Source organism: Thalassophryne amazonica, chromosome 8 (assembly GCF_902500255.1).
Source record: "Thalassophryne amazonica chromosome 8, fThaAma1.1, whole genome shotgun sequence".
Classification (NCBI taxonomy): domain Eukaryota; kingdom Metazoa; phylum Chordata; class Actinopteri; order Batrachoidiformes; family Batrachoididae; genus Thalassophryne; species Thalassophryne amazonica.
The window spans coordinates 26,424,446-26,436,473 of NC_047110.1; the positions used below are offsets into that span (position 1 = coordinate 26,424,446).

The following is a 12,028-nucleotide window of genomic DNA, read 5'->3' on the forward strand; positions in this document are numbered from 1 at the left end:
GTCAAATTAATTTATTACAAATAACTGTAATGTAATTATAAATCAAAACAAAGTTGTGAAAACTAAAGAGCCAAAGACCAACAGTCTATTAGAAGTTGACATTAAAAATAAACTGTTTACAGTCAAATCATTGAAACTTAATGAAAACCTCTAATCACCAATATTTCTACCATGTGACCTACTACAACCTGGTGGAGGAAATTAGAATTGATGACCTTCTGAGTATTTGATCTAAATATGGATCTCCATTGAACAAGAGAAAAACATGACTGACCTTTAGTTTGGCTGGAATCAAACGCCAGTAAAAAGACGGTTGCAGACAGAGGAAAAAAGACTTCTGTAACAAACCAAAATCTGGCCATGGTTTGTATGAAATGTAACTGTAGTGACTGAAGGAGAAAAGCAAATGAAGGAAAGACAGCGTGATAACAAGAGTATGTAGACGAGGAAAGGAAACAGTGCACTGAGGTCAAATCTGCTGGTTCCCCCATTTTCAGATAACATCCAAAGGGGGCATGAAAAGGTCACACAATGCAGTTCATTCAAATTCCTTCATGTCCCTTTTTCAAGAAAATACAGACAAAACAATGATCATAGTCAGTTATTAATGATCTGGTTCATAATGTTTTTTTTTTTTTTTTGTGTTTTCAAAAGATTTTAATTTCTCATTTTATGTGGTTATTTTTTTACTCATTTATTTTTTGCTGCTTTGCCCTCATCTGTCTTCTGCAAGTTTTTTTTTTTTTTTTTGGTCTTTTTTTCTGTCAGGTCAGCAGGAAAAACAGCTTCCTCAACATGGTTCCTTTCTTTTCTGTCCCTTTGACTTTTTCCTCCCAGCTCCATAATATTGGCTCACTTGTACTATTGCACTCTTAATTTAAAAAAAAAAATTTGGAAAGACATTCATGATCAAATGTATTGATGAAAAGTACAAATTGTAAATTTCTCTATGCATATGTTCACTCAGTGGCATGATGCCTTAACGGACAGTCACAGGCAGTCATTTGTGGTCAGATGTTTACATACACTGGCAATGTCGACACCTCACTCCCAACCTGTCACATGGTGACTTTCGGTTGGTGTCAGTTTTTCACAGCAAGGTTTGAACTATCTACTTGACTTTTGTATCATCATGTAACATTCACCTATGTTTGGGTTATGGTCATGGTTTATGTTTGGGTTATGGTCATGGTTTATGTTTGGGTTATGGTCATGGTTGATCTAGGGGTATGGTCATGGTTTATGTTTGGGTTATGGTCATGGTTTATGATGGGTTATGGTCATGGTTTATGATGGGGTATGGTCATGGTTTATGTTTGGGTTATGGTCATGGTTTATGATGGGTTATGGTCATGGTTTATGATGGGTTATGGTCATGGTTTATGTTTGGGTTATGGTCATGGTTTATGATGGGTTATGGTCATGGTTTATGTTTGGGTTATGGTCATGGTTTATGTTTGGGTTATGGTCATGGTTTATGATGGGTTATGGTCATGGTTTATGTTTGGGTTATGGTCATGGTTTATGATGGGTTATGGTCATGGTTTATGTTTGGGTTATGGTCATGGTTTATGTTTGGGTTATGGTCATGGTTTATGATGGGTTATGGTCATGGTTTATGTTTGGGTTATGGTCATGGTTTATGTTTGGGTTATGGTCATGGTTTATGATGGGTTATGGTCATGGTTGATCTAGGGGTATGGTCATGGTTTATGTTTGGGTTATGGTGATGGTTTATGATGTGTTATGGTCATGGTTTATGATGTGTTATGGTCATGGTTGATCTAGGGGTATGGTCATGGTTTATGATGGGGTATGGTCATGGTTTATGATGTGTTATGGTCATGGTTTATGATGGGTTATGGTCATGGTTGATCTAGGGGTATGGTCATGGTTTATGTTTGGGTTATGGTGATGGTTTATGATGTGTTATGGTCATGGTTTATGATGTGTTATGGTCATGGTTGATCTAGGGGTATGGTCATGGTTTATGATGGGGTATGGTCATGGTTTATGATGTGTTATGGTCATGGTTTATGATGTGTTATGGTCATGGTTGATCTAGGGGTATCGTCATGGTTTATGATGTGTTATGGTCATGGTTTATGATGGGGTATGGTCATGGTTTATGATGTGTTATGGTCATGGTTGATCTAGGGGTATGGTCATGGTTTATGTTTGGGTTATGGTCATGGTTTATGATGGGTTATGGTCATGGTTTATGATGGGGTATGGTCATGGTTTATGATGTGTTATGGTCATGGTTTATGATGGGGTATGGTCATGGTTTATGATGGGTTATGGTCATGGTTGATCTAGGGGTATGGTCATGGTTTATGTTTGGGTTATGGTGATGGTTTATGATGTGTTATGGTCATGGTTTATGATGTGTTATGGTCATGGTTGATCTAGGGGTATGGTCATGGTTTATGATGGGGTATGGTCATGGTTTATGATGTGTTATGGTCATGGTTTATGATGTGTTATGGTCATGGTTGATCTAGGGGTATCGTCATGGTTTATGATGGGGTATGGTCATGGTTTATGATGTGTTATGGTCATGGTTTATGATGGGGTATGGTCATGGTTTATGATGTGTTATGGTCATGGTTTATGATGGGGTATGGTCATGGTTTATGATGGGTTATTGTCATGGTTTATGTTTGGGTTATGGTCATGGTTTATGATGGGGTATGGTCATGATTTATGTTTGGGTTATGGTCATGGTTTATGATGGGTTATGGTCATGGTTTATGTTTGGGGTATGGTCATGGTTTATGATGTGTTATGGTCATGGTTTATGATGGGTTATGGTCATGGTTTATGTTTGGGTTATGGTCATGGTTTATGATGGGTTATGGTCATGGTTTATGATGGGTTATGGTCATGGTTTATGTTTGGGTTATGGTCATGGTTTATGATGTGTTATGGTCATGGTTTATGATGTGTTATGGTCATGGTTTATGATGGGGTATGGTCATGGTTTATGATGGGTTATTGTCATGGTTTATGTTTGGGTTATGGTCATGGTTTATGATGGGGTATGGTCATGATTTATGTTTGGGTTATGGTTATGGTTTATGATGGGTTATGGTCATGGTTTATGTTTGGGGTATGGTCATGGTTTATGATGTGTTATGGTTATGGTTTATGATGGGTTATGGTCATGGTTTATGTTTGGGTTATGGTCATGGTTTATGATGGGTTATGGTCATGGTTTATGATGGGGTATGGTCATGGTTTATGATGGGTTATGGTCATGGTTTATGATGGGTTATGGTCATGGTTGATCTAGGGGTATGGTCATGGTTTATGTTTGGGTTATGGTCATGGTTTATGATGTGTTATGGTCATGGTTGATCTAGGGGTATGGTCATGGTTTATGATGGGGTATGGTCATGGTTTATGATGTGTTATGGTCATGGTTTATGATGGGGTATGGTCATGGTTTATGATGTGTTATGGTCATGGTTGATCTAGGGGTATGGTCATGGTTTATGATGGGTTATGGTCATGGTTTATGATGGGGTATGGTCATGGTTTATGATGTGTTATGGTCATGGTTTATGATGGGGTATGGTCATGGTTTATGATGGGTTATGGTCATGGTTTATGTTTGGGTTATGGTCATGGTTTATGATGGGGTATTGTCATGATTTATGTTAGGGTTATGGTCATGGTTTATGATGGGTTATGGTCATGGTTTATGTTTGGGGTATGGTCATGGTTTATGATGTGTTATGGTCATGGTTTATGATGGGTTATGGTCATGGTTTATGTTTGGGTTATGGTCATGGTTTATGATGCGTTATGGTCATGGTTTATGATGGGTTATGGTCATGGTTTATGTTTGGGTTATGGTCATGGTTTATGATGGGGTATGGTCATGGTTTATGTTTGAGTTATGGTCATGGTTTATGTTTGAGTTATGGTCATGGTTGATGTTGGGTTATGGTCATGGTTGATGTTGGGTTATGGTCATGGATTATGTTTGTGTTACGGTCATGGTTGATGTTGGGTTATGAATACTACAACAAAGACACGCACATCCAAAACACATAAAAAGGCGTGCAGGACCAAAAAAAATACCAAAAAGAAAAACCAAAATGATCTGCACAGCCACAGCGCTCCAACACAAAAAGAGGCTGCATTTAACAAAAAACAAATGTGACGTTTCAGGCACCAGCCCTTCATCAGACAATCTGCTCAATGTGGCACACCTGTTGCGGGAGTAATCCTCCTCTATCAGCTCAATAGACAGGAGTCAAAAGGGTCATGGTTTATGTTTGGGTAATGGTCATTGAGGTATGATTCCTCATACAATACTACAACTCTTCTCTTGGCACCCTGTCAAAAGCTTTCTCTAAATCCACAAACACACAATGTAACTCCTTCTGACCTTCTCTATACTTCTACATCAATGTTCTCAGACCAAACATTGCATCTGTAGTGCTCTTTCTTAGCATGACAACATATTGATGGACACAGATCTTCAACTGTTTTCTAAGCCTAGCTTCTACTACTCTTTCCCATAACTTCATACTGTGGCTGATCAACTTTATGCCTCTGCAATTACTGCAGCTCTGCACATCACCCTTGTTCTTAAAAATAGGAACCAGCACACTTCGTCTCCACTCCTCAGACATCCTATCACTTTTATAAAAGCATGTTTATCAGAAAATCCAAATCTCTGGATGATATTCTACAACAGACATTGCATTGAAGTAGCACATCCTCAGAGTATCCTACCAAGGAGTTCATGTGTGGGGTCATTCCCTGGAGAAAGACCGAAAGCTCCCTCAGTCTTTGGCTAGGAATGGGATGAAGGCTCTTCCTGATGGTTGCTGTCTCAGATATGGAGGTGCTGCTACTCATCCCGGTTGCTTCACACTCAGCCTCAACTCTACTCAGTGCACATTGGAGGTCATTGTCTGATGCAGCCAACAGAACCACATCATCCACAAAAAAGCAGAGAAGCAATGTAGATGTCATCAAACTGGGTACCCTCCAGTCCCTGACTGCATCTTGAAATCCTGTCTGTGAACATCATGAACAAGATGCAGCCCCAATGGATGGATTGGAGCTGTATCTGATATTTTACGGACAGTGTACGGAACCATGGTGGTGAAGAAAGAGCTGAGCCAGAAGGCAAGACTCTCAATTAACCAGTTGATTTACACTCCTGTCCTCACCTGTGGCCATGAGCTTTAGGTAATGACCAAAAGGTTGCAGATATACTAAGCGGCAGAAAATGAGATTCTTCCATTGAGTTCCTGAACTTTTACTCTGGGACAGGGTGAGATGCTTGAATACACGGGAAGGACATGGAGTAGAACCACTGTTTCTTCATATCGAAAGGAGCCAGCTGAGGTGGTTTGAACATCTGGTGAGGATGGCCCCTGGTTGCCTCCTTACGGAGGACTTCCAGGGACATCCAAATAGGAGGAAGACTCAGAAAAGACCCAGGACACAGAGTGATTATATCTCCCAGATGGCTTGGGACTTGGCCAAGGATAGGATAAGTGTGGGAGCTGCTTGGTCTACTGCCACCATGACCCAGACTCGGATAAGCAGCAGAAAATGAATGAATAATGAAAAAGGTCAGTAAACCCAGGCTTACAAAACAATTGTCGCTGGTTTCCTCAACCCTACCCAGCACCCAGTCCAAGCAAGCACTGACCAGTGTACCGGCCAGAACACCCACATTCACTGGGAAATGGTCAGATCTTCTGCTCCTGCTCCTGACAGCACTCACAGTACCTGTGTTTGCCTGACTTTCATCCGTGTGCTCTTGCTTTCTCCCATTTCCAAAGACATGCGGGTTAGGTGAATTGGAAACTTTAAATTGTTGGTGTGAATGAGAGTGGAGACCTGTCCAGGGCAATGTGCGGTATACGTTGGGTCTCGAGGACCACAATTGGAAAACACTGGATTACATCAACTAAACATGGCAGCCCAAGTCTACTTTGATGTAGATGTTGATCATGATCCAGATGTGATGGACAGGAATATATTTTTGGACAGCTGTAGTCCACTACAGCAGACTAAAGATTGGAATTTGTTCTGGGGCTTAATTTAAATTAAAAAGGATCAAAAGGCTCTGGTGGAGGAATAAACTTTATCAGGTGCTCATCCAGTTTTCATCATCTCATTTGCACTTTTGACTCTTTCCCAGACTCTAACCTGTACTGAAAGTGTCCTCACACTAAAACACACAAACTCCTTTCCTCTGGTCCACACAGGTGTGTTGTATCGTGTTACCCAATGAAAAATGAATGATGGTCAGATGGTGATAGGATCCACCTGGTGAACCCGAGATCTTCATTCACATCGCAGACAGACGTTCTGAACACAGTTTGACCTCACGGCATTATCATAACTCCAACGACATGACGTTTTGACGCAACTGGAGCCATTTTGTGCTTTTTAAATGGCGCTGCGAGCCACATCCCACACAGACCTGCAGACAGCTGGAAAATCGTCGTTGGACAGCAGCCTGTATAAATCTTTGTCTATGAGCAGCAGTAACGTTAACAGAGGGACCAGGTTCAGCAATGGTCCAATGGAAGATGTCAAGGGTCACTCCAGGATCTCACGGCGGCCCGTCCGAGCAGTCAGACCGGTCAGTGCTCTCGGCTCTAACGGCACCTTCCTCCAGATTAATCATCTGCAAGGAGAGCTGGTCAGAAAGAGGAAGGTGAGTACAGATATAAGAACTGCCAAAACTAAAATGGAAGAAGAATAAAACAATAAATACTGTTGTAATGTTTTACTTTAACAGAAAATTTATCAAGCACAGCTTTTGTGTCTTTTAATTAATGAGTATGTGTCCTTTGGAACAAAAATTCATGGATTTTGTTCCATATCACGCCACTGATAATGTAACACTGCCTCAGGAATGCGAGGACCTGAAGAAAGAAAACAAGTACTTATCCAATGAGATCCACATGGAGAGGATCATGATGCGCACAGAGAGTGAGCTGACCATGAGGAACCTCAGGAACCTCAACCAGGATCTGCAGGCTCAAGTCAAAGAGGTACGCGCAGAGTTTATGCAGGTTTTTAAGCAGTATTGCTGGACTTTAATATGGTTGCAATTAATAACATTTGCATCACAAACAAAAAACTCAAAGTACGTGATCATTTAATTTCTTTAGATAGTGATATATGTTCATATGATCATCTTATTTGTTAGAATTTGGCTATAATGAACTAGAAAATGTCACATTTTAATGAAATACTTGTGCAGTGCCTGAGGAAGTTTGTACGTATTTCTGTAGAAAATTGGGAGTTTAAGTAGATTTCTCATGAATAGTCATATGAGGCTGTGTTTGAAGGTGGGATGTACAAAGAGGTGTATTTATGTTATATTATATTATTATGTGAATATAGTACTTCATATTGCTTTAAAAAAACAGTTTATTATCAATTATATGAAAATAAAAGGATTCCCATTAAACAGGCTATTGGAAGAGACTCAGACTTAGCAAAAATGGATTTTAGCTAACGTCTCCTCAGTATTGTCAAGTTAAACTCAGTTGCAAGGAACACTGACAGCATGCGTTTCACAGTAAAAGTAAACATTAAACATTTTATTGTGAAATAGTGCAAGCAACATGAATTATCTGATGTTGTTTAACTTTGCTACCAGTAACATCAGCAAGCGACGCCATCTTGGAAGTACTAATGTTACAATGTTAAACAAAATAAAGGTTTGAAAATAAAGGTTTTGAAGAAAATTCCTGAAATTTTCATAATAAAGGATGCACATCATCGTGCCATGCGCAAGCCATATCTGAAAGCTGAGGCCAATATGACAGAGAGATATGCGAGCCACGTACTCATACTCACACAGACACTTCTTAATCTCGATAGATATTCAGCCCATTATAATAAGCAACAGTGGTTTTGGTGGCACCAAAGACCTAGGCTTTGGAATCAAAAGAAACAAGTCCATATTAAGTTACATATAACTTGAAAAACACAATGAAAGGCATCAGAGAGCTGACGCACACCCTGCACGTTCTGTACACTGAAATACAAGTTTATATTACTAATTATGAATACCTTTTGTAGGCAATATATGTAACCTCCAAAGGACCAAACAATAAGGTGGTATTGTTTTCATAATAATAATAATACATTTATTTATAAAGCAGTTTAAGTGAAAAAAAAAAAAAATCAAAGTGCTGAACAAGCTCCAATATTAAACAATATTAAACAAAGATCCACATGTCACAGAATAAAAGCAATTAAAACCATAAAAACAATTTGGAAAAGCAAACTTATTAAAGGAAGCTGAAAACCTGCTGACTTCTTTTTAACCCTTGGGACATAGAGCAAGTCCGCACCCAGCAACAGCAGGGTATGAGGAGGCCCACAAAGCATAACAAGTTCAGCAAGAGATTGGGTACATGAGCATTTAGAGCCTTATACCACATCAGCAACACATCCTTGAAATCTGCTCTTAGAGTTATAGGGAGCCAGTGACAACAAGTCAGAACCTCCTACTTTTCGTCAAAACTCTGGCAGCAGTGTTTTGTACCATTTGTAGAGATCTTATACTCTTATGTGGCAATTGAGAAAATAAAAAACTCCAACAGTTAATTCTGGAAGCCACAAAGGCGTAAATCAAAATTTCTGCATCCGCCATAGAGAGGATAGGTCTGGTCATGGTCTACACTCCCTTGTGCTTTTACACATTTTAATTTCTTTCTCTCATTTTGAAAAAAAAGAAAAAAAAAATCAGGCTTCCCTGTCTTAAAATTTCAAAAATGAGCCACTTTTGTCATGTTCTGCCCCTGGTTCCCCTGGTCAGGGCCTAGGTCAGGGTTTGTTCCCTGTCTGTGTCCGCTTTCCCATACACTGATCTACGATTTGGCCCCGGTCTTTGATTTCCTGTTTATTGTAGTTTAGTCACTGGTTGTATTATCTGTTTGTTATGCTTTAGCCACGTGTTGAGTTCCTTTCTAGTTTCTGGTCCAGCTTTAATTTTCTTGTTGATCTCTTTTCAATTCTTACCTTTGTCTTTCTTGTTTATTCTTTGTTCCTTTTGTGTGGGTGGTTCTTTTGACCTTGCTTATCTGCATTTTGGTATGTTATTTTGATCACTGTTTGGTTTTGTCTCTGTCACGGATTTTTCTTTCCTCTGCTCCTGTCTGTCACTGAAGTCTCATCTTCTGCATCATTCTTTCCTCATTTTTGTCTCATTCATTCATGCCCCTTTCCTGAACATTCCCTGCACCTGTGCCTCACCATGCCATAATTACCCTTCATGTATTTAAGCCTTGTGTGTTTAGTCTGTCACTGCCAGTTCATTTTTCCTTGCATCTTCATTCCAGCCTTTTTGTCATAGGCCTGTTTTTGCCTAACCATGTTTCACCTTGCTCTGTTTTTGGATTCTGCTTTAGTCTCAGCCCATTGTACTCAGTTTCTCCGTGCTTTGAACTGTGCTTGTTTTTTGACCATGCCTCTGCTTAACACATGCCTGTTGCCTCTGCCTCACTGACTGTTTTATCTGTGTACAACCCCAATTCCAATGAAGTTGGGATGTTGTGAAAAATGTAAATAAAAACAGAATACAATGATTTGCAAATCCTCTTCAACCTATATTCAGTTGAATACACCACAAAGACAAGATATTTAATGTTCAAACTGATAAACTCATTTTGAAATGGATGCCTGCAGCACATTTCAAAAAAGCTGGGACAGTGGTATGTTTACCACTGTGTTACATCACCTTTCCTTCTAACAACACTCAATAAGCGTTTGGGAACTGAGGACACTAATTGTTGAAGCTTTGTAGGTGGAATTCTTTCCCATTCTTGCTTGATGTACGACTTCAGTTGTTCAACAGTTCGTGGTCTCCGTTGTCGTATTTTGCACCTCATAATGCGGCACACATTTTCAGTAGGTGACAGGTCTGGACTGCAGGCAGGCCAGTCTAGTACCCGCACTCTTTTACTACGAAGCCACGCTGTTGTAACACGTGCAGAATGTGTCTTGGCATTGTCTTGCTGAAATAAGCAGGGACGCCCCTGAAAAAGATGTTGCTTGGATGGCAGCATGTGTTGCTCCAAAACCTGGATGTACCTTTCAGCATTGATGGTGCCATCACAGATGCATAAGTTGCCCATGCCATGGGCACTAACACACCCCCATACCATCACATATGATGGCTTTTGAACTTTGCGCTGGTAACAAGCTGGATGGTCTTTTTCCTTTTTTGTCTGGAGGACACAATGTCCATAATTTCCAAAAACAATTTTTTAATGTGGACTCATCAGACCACAGCACACTTTTCCACTTTCCGTCTGTCCATTTCAAATGAGCTCGGGCCCAGGGAAGGTGGCGGCATTTCTGGATGTTGTTGATGTATGGCTTTCGCTTTGCATGGTAGAGTTTTTTTTTTTAATATTTTATTCAGATTTTAAGATTTACATACAAAAAATTAACACAGCAGTCTGAGCACAAAATACTGTTTTACCAAATTGCACAAGCATACAGTACTGTACATCACTTCACTAATCAGTCGGTTGAGTTAAGCTTAAGGCACGCCACTGCAGTGAGCCTGAGCCTCTTTGTATAATGCCATTCAGATCTGCAGGTAAGTATTCAAGCAGGGGCCCCCATACATCAAGAAAGAGGTCATCATTACCTTTTAGTTCCATGGGTAGAATTGTAAAGATTTCTTTATACCACTGTGTGACAGTTGGTGGTTTATCATTTATCCAATTAAAAAGTATACATTTTTGTGCCAAAAATAGTAATTTACTCAACAATTTAGATTTGTTTTTTCCCTTTAAAGGTGGAAGCCCCAAGAAGAACTGACCCGGATCCTTACACACCTTACTTTTCAAAATACAATTTATTTCCTTAGCAATACAAGACCAGAATTTGGAAATCTTTGGGCAGGTCCAGAGGCAATGCAGATAGGTCCCGTCATTTTTCTGACATTTAATACATAGAGGTGATCTTTTAGAGTCAATCCTACTAAAAAAAATTGGTGTTCTGTGTTGTCTATGCAAAATTTTGAATTGAATTTCTTTAAATTTGTTCGTAAGGAATAAAGAGTGGACAGACCGGATACAATCTTTCCAAGCATGTTCATCATAGTGACATTGGAGTTCTTCTTCCCAAACCTTTGTCAGTTTGTCAATATTATGTTGATTATATTTCTGTAATCTTGAATACATTTGCTTAATGAAACTTTTCTTTGTGTTCAAATCCATAATAATTCTCTCAATGGGACCCAGCTGCATTACCCCATGAGTAACATCAAATGTGCAAATAGGCAAAAAAATTCCCTATGTTATTCCATATTTGTTCTGGATCTGTGTGAATGACATAATTAAATTATCTTCAAATAGATCCCCAACAACTTTTATTCCCCTGTTATACCACTTTTGAAAAACTGGGCTGTTGGTGCCAGGGGTAAAATTTCTATTGTTAATAAATGGTGTTAGATAACTCAGATTAAGACTATCTGCAGCATAATTGTTTAAATTCCTCCAGACTTTTATGGTATTGTGCACTAATGCATTAGTGTTTTTACTCTTTTTATGCATAAGTTCATTCAGCAATATAAATGGTGCACACACCCAAGACACAGGAGGACTCTCTCCCCCCCTTAAGGTGTGCATTAAACCACCCATGTAGTATTTTACTGTGACAGGACCAATTACAACCCCTGGCAAAAATTATGGAATCACCGGCCTCGGAGGATGTTCATTCAGTTGTTTAATTTTGTGGAAAAAAGCAGATCACAGACATCACACAAAACTAAAGTCATTTCAAATGGCAACTTTCTGGCTTTAAGAAACACTATAAGAAATCAAGAAAAAAAGATTGTGAAAGTCAGTAACGGTTACTTTTTAGACCAAGCAGAGGGAAAAAAATATGGAATCACTCAATTCTGAGGAATAAATTATGGAATCACCCTGTAAATTTCCATCCCCCAAACTAAAACCTGCATCAAATCAGATCTGCTCGTTGACACTGACCCTATGCCATGACATTGATCCTATGT

The 12,028-nt window shown here is 39.4% G+C and overlaps 2 protein-coding genes across 2 annotated transcripts in view; one reads left to right on the forward strand and one right to left on the reverse strand.

Annotated features, from left to right (window-relative positions):
* The window catches only part of lyve1b (lymphatic vessel endothelial hyaluronic receptor 1b), a 68,142-nt gene extending 67,737 nt beyond the window's left edge, over positions 1–405 (reverse strand). Inside the window, exon 1 of the mRNA XM_034175900.1 lies at positions 275–405. Within this exon, the coding sequence (XP_034031791.1) occupies positions 275–362 (88 nt within the window). The 5' untranslated portion in view covers positions 363–405. The remainder of the gene's footprint in view (positions 1–274) is intronic.
* A 5,936-nt stretch (positions 406–6,341) lies between these two features.
* Positions 6,342–12,028, forward strand: part of LOC117515049 — a 28,329-nt gene continuing 22,642 nt past the window's right edge. The window contains exons 1-2 of the mRNA XM_034175583.1: positions 6,342–6,697; positions 6,897–7,037. Of these exons, the coding sequence (XP_034031474.1) occupies positions 6,431–6,697; positions 6,897–7,037 (408 nt within the window). The 5' untranslated portion in view covers positions 6,342–6,430. The remainder of the gene's footprint in view (positions 6,698–6,896; positions 7,038–12,028) is intronic.